This window comes from Paramisgurnus dabryanus, chromosome 11 (assembly GCF_030506205.2).
Source record: "Paramisgurnus dabryanus chromosome 11, PD_genome_1.1, whole genome shotgun sequence".
Lineage (NCBI taxonomy): Eukaryota > Metazoa > Chordata > Actinopteri > Cypriniformes > Cobitidae > Paramisgurnus > Paramisgurnus dabryanus.
Window position 1 is genome coordinate 8370978 of NC_133347.1, and position 24060 is coordinate 8395037.

General features: G+C 38.2%; 1 protein-coding gene across 3 annotated transcripts in view; it reads left to right on the forward strand.

Annotated features, from left to right (window-relative positions):
* fnbp1l (formin binding protein 1-like) overlaps positions 1-24060 on the forward strand; it is a 58313-nt gene that overhangs the window by 15723 nt on the left and 18530 nt on the right. For all 3 annotated transcript variants that reach the window (XM_065248460.2, XM_065248459.2, XM_065248461.2), the window contains exons 2-4: positions 16655-16770; positions 21388-21438; positions 24028-24060. The exon at positions 24028-24060 is cut by the window's right edge and continues 115 nt beyond it. In XM_065248460.2, coding sequence (XP_065104532.1) covers positions 16655-16770; positions 21388-21438; positions 24028-24060 — 200 coding nt within the window. The remainder of the gene's footprint in view (positions 1-16654; positions 16771-21387; positions 21439-24027) is intronic.

Genomic DNA, 24060 nt, shown 5'->3' on the forward strand with positions numbered 1-24060 from the left:
AACACCAATGACTTTCTTACTGATCGGGACAGTGACAGTTCATTGCCCAAGCATCGTTCACATTGGCCCCTGGCTATCCTTATTGTTGAGCCCTGCACAGGAAGTTAATGTTAAACACACATAGATATAAAGAGTCAGTTTTCAGAGTAATTGTTTAGGGTTGGGTCACTACTACTCAGATTTCATCTAGTCAGACTTAAGTTTTTTTTAGATTAGAGTGAGCTTTAGTGAGTCTGAGAAGGTTACCAAAAAGTTAGTTTTTTTTTCATCGACTCTGCTTAATTCTATCCAGGACAGAAACTCTCAGTGACTTGCATAAAAAGCTGCGTTACCATGGCGACCAGCCACTTCACCAACAGCATGAAAAGTCCTCGTGTTTAATGGTTATTTGTCGGCTTGACTTATATACGGCACCAGGCAGGGGTCCAACACTTCGTTTCTGATTGCATTTCGATTATATTCTGTTATAAGCATGTCTACGCTAACCCACAGCAGTGAAATCTATCATGCTAGCTCACAAATTCAGTTCATTATTATACATTACACACCCAGACCAGGTGAAAACCAATGAAGTGCACTCTCTGCTTGTGGTTGTATGCAAAGCATGCATTGTATGACAAACCTGACTGAGAGCTGGTATGGACGGCAGGACTATCAAATGACTTTCTTGGAACCTGAGCCTTGTTTGTTTTGATATTGTTTTGGTTTGTTTGTTTCGTCTGTTTTGTAAGGGGGTGGACACAGGTTTAGTGGGTACTGTACATGTACTAATAATTGGTAAACAAATCCCTTGTTGTCCTAACTTGGCTCACCATTGTATCGTGGATGAGTTTCTAAGACTTCATGAAACGCAATCTTGGAATATATTGCGATGCTATTATTTCTCACGACTCTGTGGTGCTCTAGTAGCTAATTTCTCAGTTTGATTTCCATACATACTCATAAATGTATAGTTTGAAATGCCATTAAAGTCTTATTGGATACAATGACTGCCAAATGCATAAATGTTAACATGGATAAAAACAAAATCAAAACTAAATTTTGTTTTTCTGTATGCATGAGATTTACCAAGGTTAGGGGTCAATCATCTATGAATTTTTACTATGAGATATTTAATAACTGCTATAATAACAAACATTATTACCATATACAGTGTTTAACTCATTAAAGTCCTTCAATAGAGTTTATAAACTATGGATTGGCACGAGTACTTGGTGGCATTGTTGATCGATCACGAAAACGATGATCATGTGGGCTTATTTATTAATTTTTTTTGTCGTTATGGTGGCATTTGGATGTCTGGTTAGCATTACAAAGACTGGGTACGTGGTTGACGTTGTGTTGAGCTACGCTGACCAGCATATATGACATCCGTAACTTTACAATGCATGATTCAAAAGCAAACAGAGAAAGTCCGCGCACCCACGCAGCAGAAACTTGCCAACCGCGCAATGCTGTGGAGCATTTTGTGCAGATAGATGAACGTTGTATTATACATTTATGTTGTATAAAGGCTTAATATTATGTAGAGTGTATCATATAGGAAGTGCATCAGTTTGTGTTTATTAACCCGTTAGTTTCACTTTATCACGCAGCTTTTTTAAAATAATCTAGTATGTGTTTATTTTTCTGTCATAGGTTCTTCAAAATTAAGTTTTATTTGAGTGTTTTAATAAAAATATTTTTATTTTCACCATGACGTATATGCCCCGCCCCTTTGATTGCCCCGCCCCCAGTTAAGAGTACTCGTTTTTCAGACCTATGTTTTAATCAAAATAAAAAAATGACATAAATGCACATCCCTATTATAAACGAATGATCAGTCATATTGTTAGTTGAATACTCTTAAACTGCTCATCTGATGTTGGTTCATGAATGACTCATTCATGAAAGCTATTTTTAGGTGTTAAAATGTATAAACCTGTTCTTTAAGTATCTTTCGATGAACAGCAGTTTACATAAGGTGCCAATGCAGAAACGTTCCCTTTAACTCATGTTGGTTTCATTATGAAACCAACATATTATGCTTACTATTGTTCAGTCAGAATTTAATAAAGCGACTCCCTGTGACGTTATCGGATGACTTCTGGGCTGGTTTAACCAAGACTCACCCAGGCCGATCCTGACTGGTTTCATAGTGAGCATTAGGTGGAATTGTTTCTTCCCACATTGTATACTAACATAGGATTTCTCATCTGCTAGTGTCGTGTCAAAGCCATTTTTTGGCTTTTTTAAATTTAATAATGTTTTCTTTTTTTGTACACTTGTATTCTTGAGTTAACATTCACTATTCTTTTGAACATATTCGTATGTGTATGTGCCTGAGCGGAGCATCACTCTGTTCTACCAAGGGAGACGGGAAATGTTATTTTCTGGCTTGGCATTACCGATGACCTCATTGGCCCAGATGGCGTAAGGGTAAACTATACTCTTAGCTGCTTTTTTACTGCCAATGAAATGATTTTAGGCTTCAAAAACCACCCACATGATATTTTACTGCTATCGCATTTGTGTGCCAAACATTTCTCATATCACTACTGTAATGAAGGAGCTACGTTTTCTATTTCTGTATCACCATGCCAGCCTGTTGTGAGTCTGGATAGGGTCTTTAATGGCCTCCGGGTCAGCTGTGTCATTTGATTAGCCATTATAATTAGTTTTCAGTGGGTAAATCTGATTTATGGATGTTCAGGACATCTTGTATCTTTTAAGAATGAATAATCCCATGCTCATGGACTCTGAAAAGCAACCTTTTCCTAACTATTTTTTTTTTTTTTGAAATGTCTCCAAAACATCTGCACAATAAAATAGCCTCATTTAGAGTTTTAATAAAATGTCCAGTTTGTTCTGTATACATGGGTTAAAGTTTATGTTAAGAGTTTCTGCTTTATGAGAAAAATGGACACTTGGCCGGCTGCCCCCTGACTCAACAGGACGTTAATTTGTCCAGTGTTACAGTCTCTCTTTTGTTTGATGAGTGAGTTTTCTAGGGACATGAACTATCCAGGCACCCCGTTCACCACAAAACAACAATTGTTCCCACCCGCAGTGCTCCTTGTGTTAATGACCTCAATAATGTGTAGTTTTGCAAACTTGCCCTGTGACCTGTAATGATTCTGGCCCCAACCATTTCCTCCGTAGAAATGTTTCCCCTGATTCATAAAGCATTCAGTGAAGTCTTGTTCATAAATAAATCTTAAAAATATTGCGTTGTCGTTCCCTCTGCATTGAACTCAATGGACTAAAACATTGGGCTACAGTCAGTCGTACCATGGAAGTAATACTGAATAAAATTGTGATAACTCCACTGTCAGAAAAAGTAGGGCCCTATAATTTCCGCGATCACGGAATCGCGGACGGAATCGCGGAATTGGTTAATTAACACGGTATCTAGTATTAACGCGGAATTTTGCGGAATTTTACATATTTTGAATAAATTATGTTTTTGTGTGGGAGACGAATGTATGTCTGGGGGAAATGCAGACCAGGGGAAGTAAATCTGGGCGACACGCCCCCTCCCGTCGTTTCAGACCCCCTCCAAAACACTGAAACCATGGCGAAGCGGCTCTCCACGACTCTGCTTTCGTCAGCGAAAAAATTAAGAAATTCGACGCTAAGCACTTAGTTCCGAGCAGGTCTCACATGACTTTTATGTGACCGTAGAACTGTAATTTTGGAAGTTTTGTCAACACTCTGTTCACGGTGAGCGCAAAGATACATGCATTCTCTCATCCACGTCTGTCTCACTGTACCTCTCTCACGTGCACGCGCTCACGCATCTGTCAAAAGTGCGAACACAAATCCTCATGTATTGTTCAGTTTTATGCATTTCAAGCGAGCTGAGGCAAACTAACTATCCCTCGCATTTAAAATATAATCACCTGCATCATGGCGCCGCTTTCTGTCACTCTTTCGCTCGCACGTGCAAAGAGCGGCGTGCTCATTCTGTCCTAATTCACTATCCTGTGTATTTTTGTAAAGTTATATGCATTTCAAGCGATTGTGTATAAAATATTCTGCTGGATTGATGTGTTTAAGGCACTTCTGAAGGTACCACTGCTTTGACACCTTGTTGTAGCCTCCTGCAACAACACTAAACAATGCATTGAATTGAGTTGTGTGTGTGCGTGTGTAAATGCATCTTTTATAGTCATTAAGTAATCCTATTATCCAGATTTCCCCCAAATCATTTACATTTTAATCATTAACATTAAAGGCACACTATTTTTATGACATAAAAAAGTAAAGGGTAAAAAATATAATTGCCAAAATTTAAAACGGATAAAACGGAATTTGCAAAAATTAAAACGGAGAAAACTGAATTTGGGAAAAAATAAAACGGAATTTGGGAAAAAATAAAACGGATTTTATAGGGCCCTAAAAAAGGACCAGAAAATGTCCCTAGCTGTCACTGGGGCAATAACTTTTCAAAATGTACACCGTTTCACCGAAAGAGTTCACATAAGTACCTCAAAGGTGCATACTGGTTCCAAATGTATGTATACATATCTCTACCTAAATGGTAGGACCTTTTCATTGGAAACTGCTCCAGTGACGGGATTGTGGCTGGAAGGGATACAGCTACGGCCAAAATCTTGTGAAATCTCGCAGGATGAGAGCTGTTTTCATCCTAATTCTACCCCCAAACCTAACATTACACGTGATTTGGCTGTAACGATATCCTATCTAGCCAGAACCGCTGTTTTTCATACTAATTCTACCCCTAAACCCCAACATCTTGCAAGATTTTGCCGTACCTGTATCCCTTCTAAACAGAACCCAGTGATGCTTGGAACAATTTTCTGACCATTTTTCTGACAGTGTAGTGTACCAAATTTTTATTTAAATGGGTATTAAATCAATTTTATTATGCAATATTAAAGGAATACACTAGGGATGCTTAACGATTAATCATGATTAATCGTTAGCAGAATAAAAGTTTTTGTTTACATCATATATGTGTGTGAACTGTGTATAATAACTTTGTATAAATAAATATACACACAAGCATGTATATGTTTTAGAAATGTTTACATGTGTATATACATTTGTATATTTATGTATAATTTATATTATATATAAGTATAAATACTTAATATATAAAAAAAATTCTTAAAATTATACGTAAATGTGTTCATATTTATATATATATATATATATATATATATATTTATTATACACAGTTTACACACATATGTGATGTAAACAAAAACTTTTATTCTGCTAACGATTAATCGCGATTAATTGTTTAGCATCCCTAGAATACACAGTATGATTTTATGCTTTAGTAAAGATTTTTTTGTAAATTATTTTCCCAAGACAAACACTCTGATAAATACAGAGCCCCTAAGGTGACATTAGAGTAAAAAAAATCTAAAGTTTAGTTTTATGTGCTCACGCGAAACCTTCATGTGCAGAATTTTTTTTAAAAGTTTAGTTTCGCCTGCTCACGCTACAGTTTCACGTGAGCACGCCATAGTTTCACGTGGGCACGCAAAACTAAACCCGATAGTTTCACATGATTTAATTTTTGCTCCATGTCCCCTTAGGGGCTCCGTAGATAAAGCACAGATGCTTGGAAAATGTACTTAAAGTAGTGTCCGCCTCTGATTACGGAAAATTTCTGTAATTTATTTAATTTATTGTGCTCGTTATTTTACGGTATTTTTCCGGCACCTCAGCTGCCGGGATTTTACCGGGTTTTTTTCAGTGTATATATATACCTATTGTGACTGTGTGACTTGCACGTTTGCGATTGTATTTCTATTTATCTTCCAGCCATACTTTAACGCAGGAGTTGTTTGTGATCCAGACAGCTCTAATGTGCCTTCCCTTTTTTAAACAGGTTTGACTGAGTCATTAAACCCTTGCTCTGATACTCAATACTGTGATTTCTCTGTCTGTCTGTCTCTTTCGTTCTCTTACATTCTTGCTTTCCACCAGCAGGAACTTGGACTCTAAGATCATAAAGAAAGAATTTATGTCACAACCTCTCCCTAGGCCTTTCCGTATGGTTTCCTTTTCCGGCTCTTCTGCAGTCAGGATGATCACTTTCAGACTCACCCATGATTCATTGCCCAGACGTTCAGCGGACGGTGTCATCGGCTTTCAACAGCTGTATCTCACTTACACCACTGGTCATAATTGGCTAAATGTTTTGTGGTAAAGCAGCAATGCTAGAAAAGATAGAAGTGTTTAAGATATTTAGCATTTCTCTTCAGCGAAACTGTCTAAACAGGTTGATGACTCATACTGCACTCATTTATTTTGTCCAATGAAATGTGTTTTAGAACGACGAGGCCCCTCCTCCTTATTCTCTAGCTCTTTGATATATCCCACTTACTGTTTTAATAGGAATTTTAAAAGTGTTCACATGAGGACTTTTGTTTAACAGCATCACTTTTTTAGTTTGCCAAAATGCTGGAAAGGAAATGGTGACCGATCAATATGGCCAGAGAATCAATTCATAGAGACAAAGATCGAGGTTTGTAGTGGTTAAGGCTGAAAGTGATCTTCCAGTCATCCTTTGTCTATGATTTCCCCACCCCCCTTGCATCTTCTCCTCATCTGATCCTCTCGATGGGCCGACAGACTCGAATTTCCGCCACCACAGGACTACTGTCCTGTTCTGGCTAGTCAGCTTTTGCCCAACACAATACATAGGGATCGGCTAACAGTGGCTGTAAATGTTTCACTACTGCTGGCAAATATGAGACCAATACTTTCTTTTCCATGGCATCAAAAGAAGTGCCATGTGGAGGCTGAATTAGGCCTCATCCCTGGTGAGCCAGACAGGAAGGATGAAAGGGAAAGATGATGCCCTCGGGCATCTCATTAGGCACAGCAGGTTGTTTTGAGGATGTGGTAAGGATGGAGAACCCTCCACCCCTTAATTCTGCAAAGAGGACATTTTGGAGGCACCTTAAAACGAACTATGTGAACACTAATGTGTGAATTAAAACAATGTGGACTGTAATACTTGAATAGTTGGCATGATTAAATTAACTAAATTTTTGCTATTTGAAGAAGTTAAGAGATTAAATTCACTGAGCTGGATTTCTATAATTACGCTGTGGCTGCACAGTGCTTAAACTGATATAATGTAGCAGAATTCTGCCTAAATATTCATATCACCCAGCGTTGGTGTACTTGATAATATTTTGGTATTTTAATTGTTATTGTTGTAACATGATAAACCCCCACAGGAAGTTGACTGATTCCCTTTTATGTTTCATGTATAATTCATGAAATTAAGATGGAGTGCGGTAGATTTTTTTGGAGGGTGCCTGAGCTAGATTTTGGGTGCAAAGTGAGAACTGAGCCAGGCATGTTGAGCCCTTTGATTTGAGTAATATAGACATGGTGACTTTCCACCTCCCGGTCCCTGCCCCCCCAATAGGTTGTGGGTGTAACCTCTGTGTTTTTATTGACCGTGACTTACCTCACTTTTTTCTTGCTTAGGCAAATTTAACAAATGCTAAAATCTGGAATAATTTGCATCACTGAATATTTTCAATTTCTGCCTAAGAAAAGACGCCCATCTCCCAGATCAAAGAAGCACATGCGCAGATTTCTTTTCCTTCATGTTGGATTTCTGTGAGGTTTTCATGTTATTGTTCATGTGCTGACCTCACTTCCTGTCATTATTTCAGGAGCACAGGATGTTTGTCTTCTAGGAGATGCCTCTCATGAGACGTCCATTGTATTTAAAGACCCCCATTATTTGATTTTAGAAACATTATGTTCTTATTAGGGAGTTAAAAACCTTTGTACTTGGCATGCGGTCTTTAAAAGTCTTGTTGTGTTTAAGTAGTGACTCGTGAGGTTAACTCTTTCCTTACTGCTGATGAGCCAAAAAAAGTTGCTTCCTTCTCATGTGCTTGTTGTTCCCAAGGGCCACAAGAAGAGTTGGGCCATTAACTCTGGGGCAGTTAAAAGGACACTTCACCCAAACCAGGGCTTCAGACTGCCACCAAAATTTGAGAGTGTGCCCCTGAATTTTACATTCAGTCGCACATGCGCGACCAGTAAATTTGAACTTTTTTTTAATGTGACACTGAATTTGAAACGGCACATTGTACTTTATGCATCTATTATCAAAGTATTTATTAGTAATATAGTGGAAATTAGTAGAAATGTGAATATTTGATTAGCATGTTGATTTACGGTGTGTGCCCCTAAATTTTCTTGTTGCGCCCCTAAAATTATCAGTTGGGGGCCACTGTGCTCCTAGTGAAAAATGTTAGTCTGGAGCCCTGAAACATAAAATTTTTCTCAATTTACGTAACTCTAATCAGATTATGGATGTATATGGCTTCGTTCAGTTAAACACGCATCATTTTAATGTAAAAATGCAGTCATGTTAGTCTCAAAATGTGAATGAATCGTTAAAGTCATCCATATGACTCCAGTAGGTTTATATATTTCTCCTAAAGTGAAATGATACGTTTATGAGAAAACTTTTGATACATTATAATGCAAACAAACAGTGATTCTTTCAAATGTAATGACACATTGATACTTCAGCTCTCATTGACTTTTGTGTATCTTGTGAGGAAACATGCATATGACCACCACCAATTATATAATTATGTGAAGGTTTTACCTCCCTTTTTAAATGTTATTGCGTTTGTAATGTAACCTCTAACTTGCACCATCAGTTTCCCTGTAATTTAAAATCAGGATGACATCGGTGTGTATTTTTAGGTTGAAAGCTTTTAGGTCTGCAGCCTGTCTCGAATCACACATCATTGACATACTGTATCAACAACCTACAACACACAGTCATTTTGATAGATTTCACTTCTTTTGTTGTTGCTACCTCTTTAATATATTGAGGTTAGTCTTACCTGGCATTTGCTTTGTCAACAGTAACATTGCCAGTCTTGTGATCCACTGTCACAAGTTTGTCCAAAAGTTATCAAAACATTACTGTAATGATTTTATGATTTAGCTGACATCACCAAGCCCTCCTTGATATGACACATAATACCATTTACAACAATTCATAAACTGTTTTGTTGAAATTTTAAGACTTTGTTTTATTTGTACAGTTGTGGTATAGTGTTTTCCCGCAGGGGGTAAAAGTGGCAGAAACAGACACATTGAAAAGTATCCTGGAAAATTTGTCAATTATAAATGCGGATATCATTACAGAAATTTGTGATTGATGATTGTGTGAACCAAAACCAACCACTTGTCAATGTCTAGCGAGGCAGGAATCGTGTGAGACGGGATGTCTGGAAAAATATTAAAGTAGCTTGGCTTGGTATCACCTTGTGTTAGGCCTCGTACACACTGCAATGTGGGAGTAAATCTCTTAAATGAACGTTCCATGTTTGTACGGAACAAGACTCATTCCCGAAAATGTGATGATTGACACAGAGATAACCATAGCAATGTTCTGCAGTCTCGCATGCTTAATGCTTATCATTCACAGCTTTGACAAAAATAAAATCGCAGCGTTATGTTTTGCAAAAACCTCCGTCTTGGCATTGTGTGTTGTGCGCTGTTTTGTAGTGTTGCCAGGTTCTTGCCTTTTTTTGTACCTGCATATTTTTGAGACCCTTAACCGTTTATGGCTTTTGGCTTGTGAAGCAGTCAAGTTTTTTGTGTTATTAAAGGGATAGGCCAAAAATGATATTAAACCCATGATTTACTCACCCCCAAGCTGTCCGAGTTGCATATGTCCATCGTTTTCCAGTTATTTTAGTTAATAAAGTTTTATATATGGATATTTCTACAACAACACCGCGCGGATTACCCTCAGAAGACCTTTGTTTATCATCCTGGAGCCGTTTGGATTTAATTTGTGAAGGATGGACGCACTTTTTTTGGACTTTAAGGTCGTGGACCCCGTAACATTACATTTAATCAACTGAAAGATCTAAAACATTTTCTAAAATATCCGAAAATGTGTTTGTCTGAAAAACGATGGACATATGTAACTCGGACAGCTTGGGGGTGAGTAAATCATGGGTTTAACATCATTTTTGGCCGAACTATCCCTTTAAAGTGTGAAGGTGCTGGTCCCAGTATTTAGATTTTTGAGGTAAAACATTTGGATTTAGTTTGGTTTATTAGTCAATTTTTTTTTCATGCAAGATCTGGCAACACTAGTAAGCAAATGCTCGTGCCTCTGTCATTTTCTGCATTTATTTTTTCAGAAGAGAGACCTGTCATGTCCATGATGCACATTTAAATACTTCATCAACAACTAAGTTGTTCAGTTATGTACACACTATGCGCAGTTTCTGGTAATCTGGTTGTCACTCACTGCAGTTTGCGTGAGTTATATCAGTTGTGGAACGTAGTTGTCAGTCCCGTAAATCATTGAACTGTGTGTGTACAAAACAGAATTAAGCATTAAAGGTGAAGTGACAACCGAATTTATATGCAGTGTGTTCGAGGTCATTGAGACCTCATTTTACAACAGTTTAAGGAAATCTAATCTCCTTCTGCAAGGATGACAAGAAATTCTCAGGAGGCCTTTTATTGAAAAAGTTCACCCTCTCATTACTCTTTGCCAATTCTTATTAAAACGACCCTCAAATTTTCTTGGTTGTTTTTGTCTATATAAGATCAAAATATAATTTATCAAATGTTAAGTAACATATAGGTATTTATTTTTGCCACCGCCAGTCAAACATGGTGCATTTTGGTCACAATTTTTGCCCCAACCCCTGGTTACTTTATGATCATTTGGGTCATTCTTGACACTGCTGTGGGGGTCCGAGACTCCATTTTAAGATCTCTATCAGGTTTCTGGAAACCCACATTGACCCACCTCCTTTGTCTCCTAGCAACTGCTATTGCAAGTTAGCCTGTGAAGGCGGAGCCTGCGTGAATCATTGCATTAAATAATTCAGGAGCGTTTAGGGAGGGTGATGTAAGGATACGAAGCTATTATGCTTGTCCACCACTGGAACCAACGTAGAATAGGTTTTTTCTTTTTTCTTTAATTATTCTGTTTAATATCTAAACGGGCTTAGTTTTTAGTAAAAACAATGATGTGTGAAAGATTTTGACACTTGGATTTTGGTAGCATTTTGCATCCAAAGTTTTGGGATCGATAATTCAGCCAATAAAAGACTCCCAGAACAAGGTAACCCATAGTCCATTATTTCCATATTGTCAATGCAAATTGGCCAGTTAGAGAACACAAGCCACCAAGACCCAATGATCAAGCTGTGTGTTGGAAGTCAGATGTGTTAGTTTTGGTCTGTGTATGTGTGTTTAGAAGGAACCTGCTGCCTGACCAATCTGCCAGTTTGTGGTTCAAAAGCCTTAACCAGTTCCCCTTGTGTGTGCTGAGGCAGTCACCATTTAACTATTATTATTTGTGTTACTATAATGTGTTCGTCTTCCTGTAGTAGCTCAGTTGGTATAGCACTGCGTTCATGCAACGCAAAAGTTAGTGCGTTCAAATGGGTTTTAGGAATGTAAAAATTCTGTACCTTTATTAAGACTTTGTTCAGAAGTAAATAACAATAATGCAACTGTATTTGCATTTTGTCTCTGATAACATCATATTTAGAAACGTGTGGACTAGTTGTGCTTTGCTACGTTTTGTCACTATGCAAACTGCATGCAAAAAAAATAAAAGATTTTATCATTTGATTTTCCTGCTGATGGTATTTCGAGTTTTCTTTGGAAGAAATCAAGCAGCTTAGTAATGTTTTTGGGGCGTTTTTCAGTGGCTGCCGGTGACTTCTTTTTTCAAGGGCGCACGAAGTAGAACTAGGCACGTTATATAAAAATATCGATAAATTAAACAAATCATAATTGCATTGAAGAAGGTTTTTCGAAGTATCTACAAAAATTGCATCGCTGGAGATGGAAATCGATTTTGTTTCAAATCGTTATGAATTGCTCGATTTACACCCCTTTCAGTTACCTCTTATTTTATCTTTAACATTTATTTTAACTTATTCCATCACGGGCTGTTGAATGTTTCACGTGTATTTAATATTTTTCTATAAATGCACGCCTAACCAGTCGAATGTCTTAAAATAACCACCAGAGCGATGTCTTAGCAATATCTGTGGTAACCGTGGTATAAGCCGAAAAAAATTGATTCCTGTCCTTTGAATTATTTGATTTTTACATTATGTCATTTTCTACATTATTTTTTTACATTACATTATTTTCAAATAATTCAACGGCCCATCGTCAATTATTCTTTACTTAATATAACCAAGACCAATTTAAATTTAAAAAGGGGGAAAGTTTATTTTCGTTTTTTTATTATAAGAATTTTACAATAATATTAAAATTATTTGCAAAAATCATGATTTTTTTTAGACAAATTTGAGTTGAATTTTAGTCAAGTTATCCACATGGTGGCCTGTATGTCTTCAAGGGGTCTAATCAACATGACCACAAATCATCCTAGTTATACAGGGTTTTCTTAATACCAACTAATTTACTAGTTATTCAGATGACTTACTAACTAGTTAATATTCAGTGCGTGTAGTTCAGCAAGTTCATGTGAATATATGTAATCGTATCTCGGTACTTTCACTTTAAATGTGTGCGTAAAGGATGACAGATGGTGGGGGGATGCTGTTTTTCCACTCGAGTGAAGAGTCGGCGTGCTGCTAAGGTGATTTTCTTCGAATTCAGCATTGAACCAACCGGACTGGGTCTAATACTCCCTCACCGGCCCTCATGAAACACCCACATGCTCTTGCGCCGTGTGTTTTTGCTATACTCATCAGTTCTTGAAAGATCATTTGGATTTGAACCTCTCATCTCATGTGATCAGAGGCTGACTGTGTGTTAAAGGTGTCCAGCTCTTTGCCTGATGTGTGCAGTATTACAGCTCAGAGTAATGATTAACCACTGTTTGTGTGTACAAACAAGAGCATGAGCGAAGAAGAAATTTCCTGCTTCATCTTTATATTCCTCTCTCTTTCTCAATGGTATTGGTGTCATCTGTCAGTTTTAAAGGTTGAATATTTAAAATATATTTTGTAAGCTACATCGCCCAGCTTTGGTGTGTTACGCCATACACAAAGTAAATTCATTTACACAGTTACTCAACTGATGTCTTTGTTGTTGCTTGTGTTTGGGGTCACCGTGTTAAAGTACCATTGCCTTCCCGTCTCTGGTGTCACGTCACATGTGATTGTCAGGAATGTCCTCGTGTCTCTGGTACAGGGTTTAATTAAAGGTTCATCAGTGGTGAACTCTGTTCTTGATGATGTTCGTCACAAGTCCTCGGGGTGAGGTTGATTAAATGAGGTTGTCGAGGTCCTCTAGGTGCTGTAAAGAGGTTTGTTCATTGTTCTCCAGTGGAGGAAGTCTATTGGCTCCCGTCTCACAGAGCCGGTGCCAGAAGTCCTAAACAAATGCACTTCTCTTCTGTGGTGTGGGGGAAGTGTGGTCTTCTCTTTAGTGATCCAGGCTTACAACCAATAGGTTGGAGGTTTGATTCCTGATAAACGTGCATCTTGCTTATGTGGACCACTTGAGTCTTAGACAGGGAGCAAAGGAAGTGAGAATTTGTAATTATTGGTCAGTATTTGTGTTTTATATGGATATCCTGAGCTGTTGTGTCATCTGAACAATATTTATCTCTTTATAAATTTATAAAAGCATTAGTTGACTTCAATACTTAACTTTTCTGCTGTTGAACAGAGGAAGGATTGTTGTCTTGTGCCCCCTGTGAACAGACTGGCTCTGCCTCAGGGTGATACCCAGCATGCCTGTCTCTCTCTTTCTGTGTCATCTCTCAAAGATCATCATCTTCTTCATCATACCACCCGTCTGACTCTCACATGCTGGACTCAAGACAGGCTGAGACTGTACAGCCTGTGGCCACATTCACATGAAGTACAAAAAGTCACGAATTTGTTGCGAGATGCCCCGCCCGCTCAGAGCTCCGAATTGTTTTAAAACATTAATAATTGTTTAGTAATTTTACTTTAGGTAATAAAAAGGTATAAGATGGTGGAAACAGTGATGCATGATTGTACCATTCTGTAATTCGACAACAAAAAATAGATTTGGCACCTGACAGCTTTTGACTTCCAAGTACTCTGTTTTTTTACTTCCTCTCGGTCTGAATCAGTCCAAAGGCTTTACCATAAATAGGCCTGAAATGTAAAGCTGTTAACGTTGCTTACTCCTCCGTAGGGTTGTGTGTCATTCAGAACGCAGATGGATCGTGTCAGGATTCAGTGTTGTGTCTGTGTTGTTGGGTTGGCGCGTGGTGAGGAGTGTGATGTAATCGTTGTGAGCTGGAACTTTTAGCTCACCCGGTTTTCGTCCAAGCTGGCACCCCGCAACTATTTTAAAGACTGAGTCATTCTTGTATTTTCTGCTACACAAGATTAAAGCACTTTTATTATAACAATATATATTGCATTTCTTTATACAGTGATAAATCTGTGCACATAAACATTTGGCACAGATTCGATTTTGAACAGATACATGGAAATAAGGTTGATGACTTTTGACAGTTTTAAGATACAGGAAGGTCAGTGTACATATGTGACCCTGGACTAGAAAAACAGTAACAAGTGTTAATGTTTACAAATAAAGTAAACAATTATTTTTAATTCTTTCCCCACCATTGACGTGTTATCTCATCAATTAAGAGAAAACATTTGCATTTAAAAACATGTTCCTGATGAGTTTTTATGGTTATCCACTAAATAAGGCGCACTAGATTAGGGACACTTACCCAATTTATATAAAAAAACTGAAGCAAAACATGATCTGATCTCTAACAAAATTCCTTCACAAAAATAAAATTATTTCAGCTTTTTGCAAATTTTTACCCATATATAAGAGTTTATAAGCAGAGGAAAAAATATAGATAGGATGAAACGTTTTTTCCCGTTTTGTTTATTTGTTTGTTTGTTTGTTTGAAAGCAGAGGGTCTGTCTTTTAATTTGATATTTTTGTATGTTTATATATTTTTTGAAGAAATAAAAAAAAGGCCGGAGGGGAACGAGATAATAAATAAGTTTTCCATTGATGTATGTTTTTTTTTAGGATAGGACAATATTTGGTTGTGGTGCAACTACTTGAAATCTGGAATCGGAGGGTGCAAACAATCAAAATTTTGAGAAAATTGCCTTTAAAGATGTCCAAATGATGTCCTTAGCAACACATATTACTAATGATAAATACACTTGATGCATTTACGGTAGGAAATTTACAAAATATCTTCATAGAACATGATCTGTAATATCCTAATGAAATCCTAATAATATCATAATAATTTCTGCAACATATCCTCCAACTCATACAATTACTTTGATCGTTTGTCCATTTCACCAAATACGACCAATAGATGCATTTACTAAATAAGCGTCTCTACCGGCAGCAGGTGAAACTTAATATATTAGAATATAAAATGATATTTTGGGGTATAATTTTGCTATGATGACATACAGGGGTAACATTTTTAATTTAAACCGCCAGGATTAATTGCATTTTATACACTATTCAGGCATTTAGGGCAAATAACGTACCCATTTATTTATATGATATAAACACAGCATACAAAACAGTTACACCTTTTTAAAAATGAACTTAAAATATACCAAGTGTACCGAGGTCAAACAATCGATTTATTTGAAGAAAAGATGCAAAAGTGATGACAATCCGCTGTAAATATCAGATCCGGACGTACACTGATTCAAAAACTGCCGCCAAAAGCAGCGATGATACGTCATTTCATGATTGTGAAAAAGGCATTGGCTCTCATGTGTCTCGTGACCGATCACATCATTACGTCAGCTAAGAATGTGAAGCGCTATTGGCTCTTGAGACCGACTACGTCATGCTGGTTTATGTTCAAATGAGATCTGATTGTGCGTTTTGATCACAGAGTTTTTCATATAAAGTAATCGTATGGCTTCAGTTCGCAAGGTTTGCAACGCGAATAGTTTGTAATACTTGTAAACTGTTTTATGCAATAAATACCTGACTGTACTTTTACTTACATGTTGTGTTTATATGGTTGAGAAGTGGTAGGGTTTAGGGTAAGGGTGATGGTGGGGTGGGGTGAGATGCTCCAAAATATCTTTAAAATCATAAATGTTTATGAAACCATTTCTACATTTACAAATTCATAAAATTAAATGTCTAATCTGATGTATAAGGCAAAAAACTTAAAACGTAACGACAGGACACTAATTCCTTAATACGTCACTTTATGTCGTAATAAGGTGCTTGCACAAACGACTTATGAGGTCGTTATTTTTTGGAGGACAGTCTCTTTTTTTGGCTTAAAACAATCTATAATTTTAACCCATACAATTGGCTATTGCTACAAATATACCTGTGCGACTGGTTTTGTGGTTTAGGGTCACATATGATAAACAGTATTTTCTGCCTTACTGTAAATGCATTTCCAGTTCGTTTATGGACTGGGAGGGCACATGGAAGTTATTGTCCGGTGAACCGGACCGCTTACTTTAGATACTCTAAATAGAAAATATCCGTTCAAAGCAATCAACTGATCCTTACTTTGTCCATTACAGGGATGTTTATTTAGCAGCGATTTATATTCTGCACGCACCCAGCAAATGTTTAATATTCTTCAAACAAGTCTTTCCATATTTATGTTTCCTGTCTAGCAGCAGCAGGCCTGTAACAGATCAAACTTTCATTCACTGGATCTCTCTGTCTCTTTTAGGACCAGTTCGAAAATCTGGACAAGCACACCCAGTGGGGCATCGATTTCCTAGAACGCTATGCAAAATTCGTGAAGGAGCGACTGGAGATCGAGCAGGCGTATGCAAAGCAGTTACGGTGAGAATCCATGTACTAAATATCATAGGCTTACACCTTTATCTCAGACATTTGTTGACTTAATTTGTCAACAGAATGTTGTTATTGAAGCATTAACCCATGGTAAGGTATGCATTAGATTGATTTTTCATAGTAAAGAAGTGTTAAGCCTGATGCAACCTGTGAAACCATGGTAAAACAGTGCATCACATAGCGTTATTACTTATGAATGGATTATTAAAGGCAGGGTAGCTGATTTTGAAAAATGCTAGCTTTAGCCTACTAGCACTAAAATCACGATCCACCCTTCATTTAAATCGCCATCTGAAGTCACGCCTTCTCCAAAACACATGAACACGCACAGACCAGAAGCCCATTCTATCCGGATGTGAGGAGACTTTAACTAGCATAACTAGATGTTTCTGGATCAAATCAGCTAGCCTGGCTTTAACTGTAGTCACCCAAAATAGTATTCTGACAGGTAATGTAGCATATCTACTAGGCATGGGCCGATTACCGGTTTCAAGGTATACCGAGGTTTAAAACAGTCAAGGTTTCAAAACCACTAAAATGTTCTGTGATACCGTCTCCAAGGTATGAGCTGTGTTTATACAAAATTCATTAAATCATGAAGTCATGTGATTGATTTGATGTTTACATTTAATATATATTACGAAAATATTATATATGTTTTGAAAGCATATTATAATTTAAAGGCTTTATTGTACCTGGCATTTGAAAATAACACATTTTAGTGTTGCAATGGCAATACCGCAACACCGTGAAACCGTGGTATTTTTGCTAAAGGTTATCATACCGCCAGAATCTTATACCGGCCCATGCCTAATATCTACACATATTTTTACCACTGTGCATTATTATATATTCAAATGTTGTTTGGTTGAAAGTGGGATAAATTGAAGAAACCGTTTTAAATTGGTTAAGAATGCGGTTCACCCAGTCAGATAATAAAGCTTGTGCAGTCTGTTTTCTAATAGTACTTTAATAGTTTTAGTAAGCATGTCTTTTTTTCGACCCATGATATTCATTTTTTTATTGTTCCCTGCTTTTTGCTTTGGAAGTCAATGTGATGCTGAGTGACACATCAGAGGTCATAAACAACACTGCGTTATCTCCCCTGCAGGTTCCAAGTAGTGAGATTTGATGTGAGATCAAACTGAGAATAGACATGCTGTGAATTCGCCACAGGACATTGCAGATGGGGCCTCCTCTTTCTCCCATTCTCTCGTCCCTCTCCTCTTCCTCCCCACTGTCTTCAGTTCTTCTCTCTGTTCCTCTCTTCTTTGCTCTCATTTTTTTTCCTCTGCTATTCGGTTTTCTCCTTTCTCCCATCATCTCCTCTCTGCTCTTTTATTTCCTTTTTAGTCTCTCCTCCTTTTTCTCTCCCCCTTCTCTCTTCTCTGTCCTTTTCTCCTCTCTCCTCTTCTATCCTCTTTGCTTCCTCCTTTGCTCTCCTCCCTTAATCTCTACTGTACTCTCCTTTCTTTTTTCCTTTTCTGTCTCCTCTCTGCTGTTATCTTTTCTCTCTGCTCACATCTCTGCTCTTATCTCTTCTCTGCTCTTTAGTCTCTCCTCCTTCTCTCTCCCGTTTTCTTTCCTCTCCCCCCCTCTCCCTCCTCTTCACTCCTCTCTTCAAATTTCTACTTTGATCTCCCTTTCTCTCCTATCTGCTCTTCTCTTTTCACCTTTCTCTTGTAGTCATCCCTCCTGTCTCTTCCCATCTCTGCTCTTATCTCTTCTCTGCTCTTTTATCTCCTCTTTAGTCTCTCTACCTTTTTCTTTCCTCCTTTTCTTTCTTTCTTCTCCTCTCTTCTCTCTCCTTCTCTCAGCTTTGCTTTTCTCTCCTTTCTGCTTTCTTCTCTTTTCAAATCTCTACTCTCCTCCTCTCCTTTTCTGTCTCCTCTCTGCTTTTATCTTTTCTCCTTTCTGCTCTCTTCGCTCCTTTTTAGTCTCAATTCTCCCCTCCCTTTTCTCTCCTTTTCTCCTTCTCTCCCATCTCCCCTCTCTTTAAATCTCTCCTTTCTTCTCTCCTTTTTGTCTCCTCTCTGCTTTTATCTCTTTTCCTATCTGCTCTTTTCTCTATTTTTAGTCTCAATTCTCCCCTCCTTTTCTCTCCTATCCCCTCTCTTTAAATCTCTCCTTTCTTCTCTCCTTTTTGTCTCTTCTCTGCTTTTATCTTTTCTCTATTTTTAGTCTCAATTCTCCCCTCCTTTTTCTCTCCTCTCCCCTTTCTTTAAATCTCTCCTTTCTTCTCTCCTTTTTGTCTCCTCTCTGCTTTTATCTTTTCTCCTTTCTGCTCTTTCCTCTATTTTTAGTCTCAATTCTCCCCTCCTTTTTCTCTCATCTCCTCTTTTCTCTTCCCCTCTCTCCTTTTACCTCTCTTCCTCTCACCTCCCTTCAAATCTATACTCTCCTTTCTTTTCTCCTTTTCTGTCTCATCTCTGCTCTTATCTCTTCTCTGCTTTTTAATCTGTTTAGTCTCTCCTCCTTTCCTCTTCCCCCTCTTCTCTCCACCTCCTCTTCACTCCTCTCTTCAAATTTCTACTCTGCTCTCCCTTTCTCTCCTATCTGCTCCTTCTCTTTTCACCTTTCTCTTGTAGTCATCCCTCCTTTCTCCTCTCTTCCCTGCTCTTTTATCTCTTTAGTCTCACCTCCTTTTTCTTTCCTCTTTTTCTCTCCTCCTCTCTTCTCTTCCCCTCTCAGCTTTGCTTTACTCTCCTCTCTGCGCTCTCATATTCTCTCTTCAAATCTCTACTCTCCTTCTCTCCTTTTCTGTCTCCTCTCTGTTCTTATCTTTTCTCCTTTCCGCTCTTTCCTCTCCTTTTTAGTCTCAATTCTCCCCTCCTTTTCTCTCCCGTTTTCTTTCCTTTTCCCCTCTCTTCTCTCCACTTCTCTCCCTCTACTCTTCACTCCTCTTTGCTCGCTCCTGTTCTCTCTCCTCTCTTCAAATTTCTACCCTCTGCTCTTCCTTTCTCTCCTATCTGCTCTTATCTTTTCTCCTTTCTTTTGCCGTCATCCGTCCTTTCTCCTCTCTTCTCTGCTCTTTTGTCTCTTCTTTAGTCTCTGCTCCTTTTTTCCCTCCTTTTTTCTCTTCTTCTCCTCTCTTCTTTCTCCTCATCTCAGCTTAGCTTTTCTCTCCTCTCTGCTCTCTCATATTTTCTCTCCTCTTTAAATCTCTACTCTCCTTCTTGCCTTTTCTGTCTCCTCTCTGCTCTTATCTTTTTACATTTCTGCTCTTTTCTCTCATTTTCAGTCTCAATTCTCCCCTCCTTTTTCTCTTATTCTCTCTCCTCTTTTCTCTTTCCCTCTCTCCTTTTACCTCTCTTCATCTAGCCTCTGTTCAAATCTCTACTCTCCTTTCTTCTCTATTCTCCTTTCTGCTCTTTTCTCTCCTTTTTAGTCTCAATTCTCCCCTCCTTTTCTCTCCTCTTCTCTCCTCCTCTCTCATATCCTCTTATCTTCTGTTTGCTCTACTCACTGCTCTCCTCCTCACTCATCGCCTCTCTCGGGATGTATAGGTCTCTGTAGACATTTCGTTGTTGCCTGGATACAGTCATAGAGTCTCTCCTCCTCCCCCCTCTCAAATCTCATTGAGGGTTTTGGTGTAGTACCACATTCATTTTACCTGACAGATCCCACACTGCTCTCTAACCCCCGCCCCCGAGTTATGGGCCATTACACATAGCAAAACCCACACGCCGTTTCCGCTCATGAGTTGAATAGAGCTGATACTATTTACATTTGTATGATTTTTACTTATTATTAATTATTTATATTCGAAATACCAAATAATCTGTTATTTCTGAAATATCCAGTTTTTGGTCAGCACTCTTCTTTAAATAATGTACGAATTGAAGCCTTTAAAACACAAAATCAAGTATCTTTGTGATATACATTATCTTTTCTTATGTTCAATAACTTTTTTCCAGCCCACCTTAAACTGTATATACTCCCACCTGTAAGCACTGTTCTATTCAGAAAGATCAAACACTGAGGAAGTTATCAGGGTACAATCATAACCAAACTAGAGAGAGGGGAAGTGTGTTTTTGTTTGATCCGATTCATGAAGTGAATTTGAGGAACCTTCCATTCAGGAAGTGATAGACATCATTAATGCATACGGGTCGAGGAAAGAGGGCTCTCTCACTCCCGATGCGCACTAAACGGAACCCCGTCCCCCACCCACCGTCCCTCAAGAGAGGAACATGCCGAAGCACAGCAGCAGAGCGTCTTTCAACAGCTCCCACATCAGGATTTGTCTCCGCGTTCCTTCCCTCGAGTTTATTTTGTGTGGGATGAGGGAAGGCACATTTGCATACCATCACTTTTTTGCCTGTTTATCGTGGCCTACTTTAATTTTGTGATGCACAAAGCAAACACAGTGTAGACAGATTCTTGTTTTTCCTTCGGAGCTGTACAAATAACTGTAGTTTTAAAGTTTAGGGATGTTGTAAGCTTAAGTGTTGACATTTTTGTTTCATTTTATCTGAATTTCAGCTGGGGGATCTGCAAATGTTATTGATATATCGGAGTTGTTGGTTCATAGAGACTCGCTTCTTAATCTCTCGTGTCTGCACGTTGTCTGCATATTGAACATTTAATTTTGTTTCCCAACAGGAGTCTGGTTAAGAAACACTGCCCCAAGCGCTCCAAAGATGATGAACCAAGGTAAGTTGAAAGTACAGGATAAATAAGTCATACTTTTTACTTTTTTACAGTGATTTTGGGATCTGGAGACCCTGTTTTGTGATAAGCTCAAACTTATTCCTAACTTTATTTTATTGTACATTTTGGCTGTGGTTGGTCTCTTAAGCAGCGTGTTATGTTCTGTTGGCTGTAGGCTGAAAGCAGCAGGGGGGTGTATACTGGGTGTCAGTTCGAGACCCTCCCGCATCCCGTAATGAATTCCATTAGATAGGAATAATTTCTCCCAGCATGTTTCTGTCCCGGGACATTCTTCATGCAGTGTACAGACAGCTCACTGATTACAACTCAAGTCTGGAGGTGGGGGAGGTTTGTCTAGCAGAAAAAATCCCTCCTAATACGCACAGAGCTTTAAAGAGAAGATATGGGCGGCCTGGTGTGTTTGTAAGGGAGAGATTTTTAATATAGTGAGGCAGTCATGCCTTGTAGGGTGGCCTTTGGTCAATATCAACATACAGATGGACTGAAGTCTGGTGGCCCCCAGGGGCCGTAATGGCAAGCTGAGTAGAGCAGTGTGTCTGTGTGCGCGTCCGTGCACTGTTTAGCTGTGTTTGTGAGGGCCAAATGCCTTCACTAATATAGTAAAATATCATGAAAACCATTTAGGCCAATTCATTGGTTTTCACTACATTAAAAGGCTCATATATCAGCCAAATCATGTTTTGCTTTAAATTTAATGATGCACATATGTTTCTGTTAGGGTTAGGTTTAGGGTTAGAGGCAAGTATCGTTAGCCTGATGTAAAATCAATGGAAGCCTGAAATAATCACACACAAAAAAAATTTTTGACAGGGGCATAAACATGGGATTTTATACAAAAGGTCTTAATCATTATTTAAGTATTACAAAACATTTAACTGTTACAGTATATATGACTAATTGGATGTTTTGTGTAAATATATGACCGCATAAACTGATAATGGGGCTGTTTCCTGGAAAGCGTTTAAGTCTAAGTAACATGCTTGTTTGAGTTGTCTTAACTGAAATCAGCTTGCTCAGAATTATCTTTGAATATATCAGTGCCATTGTTTGGTCTTAACTCTTTCACCGCCAGCGTTTTTAAAAAAAGTTGCCAGCCAGCGCCAGCGTTTTTTATGATTTTCACCAAAGTTTAATGCCTTCCAGAAAATGTTCTTCTTTAAATATATAAACATACAATATACCAAATGAAAGAACAGACCCTCTGCTTTCAAACAAAACTGTTTCATCCTACCTTCAGTGGTTCTTTTGTAATCAGCTTTTGAATATGGGTAGGTTTCTGCAAAAACACCACATTTTGAGCAAAAAGCAGAGATAATTCCATTTTTGTGACCGACTTTTCATAGAGATCCCATTTAGAGCGATCTTTAAAACAGACACGGACATGCAGCCGCTTGTCTTAGGGCAATACTTCCGGGTTTAAAAAGTTGCAGACCTGGCCACCTGGTGGATAATAGCGGTATTGCGGAAAGACGGAAAATCTCGTCATTGGCGGGGAAGCGTTTTCTCTTAATTGATGAGATATCTCATCAATGGCGGTGAAAGAGTTAAGATGCACACCAGCAATGTTTTTGTAAGATGTGTTTGTAAAATCTACTTAAATGTCCTACTATATCTAAGACCTAGTTCTAACTTAATCTAAACCTTTTCTGGGAAACCGTACCTTTATGTTATACTTCTACATTTATGCATTTGGCAAACGCTTTTATCTAGCAATTTACAGTTTATTTAACATATACATTTTGTCAGTATGTGTGTTCCAGGGGTCCCAACCCATGACATTAAGGTGGATATTACATTTAAGCATGGTTTCACAGACAAGGCTTGGCTAAAGCCAGGACTAGGTTAAATTAGGATGTTTAAGCATCTTTTATGTACATGCATTAGAAAAAGACGTTAATGGTGTGAATCTTAAGACAAATCAATAGCACTGGCATATTTTAAAGAGCACCTATGGTCCGATTCACAATTTTTCATTTGTGTAAGTGTGTATTAGTACATGTTAGCGATATGCAAAAGGTACAAACCCCAAAGTAAACGATGACGCAAGTTATCGTCTTTAACGTAAATCTCTTTTCTTGGACTACAACAAACACACGGATGTAGGCAACAGTTTACTTCCTGGGATTGGTGATGTAGTAAAAACATATCATAATTCCTCCCGCTTTGACTCACAGCCTGTAAGTTAACTCCTGTTTGCATTGCATTGTGAGCGAATCTTTCAAAAATGGTAAGGAGCGTCACATTTCTGGCTGACGTCAGAGGTATTCAGGCCAGTTACAATGGACAGATTAGCTGGCCAATCAGGGACACAGCACTTTTCAAATCCTAGATTGGATTTTGTGATCCAATCCAAATTCAGAATCCATTTTCTTTTTTTTAAACAACCTATTTTGAAATTTTTATCTAATTCGAAGCCGAAATCCAAATGGATTACTTTTGTACAACTGGCCCCAGGGGATAATGTATAACGGCAACACGTCAATCAATAATACTTTTGTCATTTGAATGAACAAAAACGTTTGCATGATGGGACAAATTTGGTTAACATTATCACATTTTACCCTCCTATAGGTTTACTTCCTGTCTGTCATTCTACTCTATATT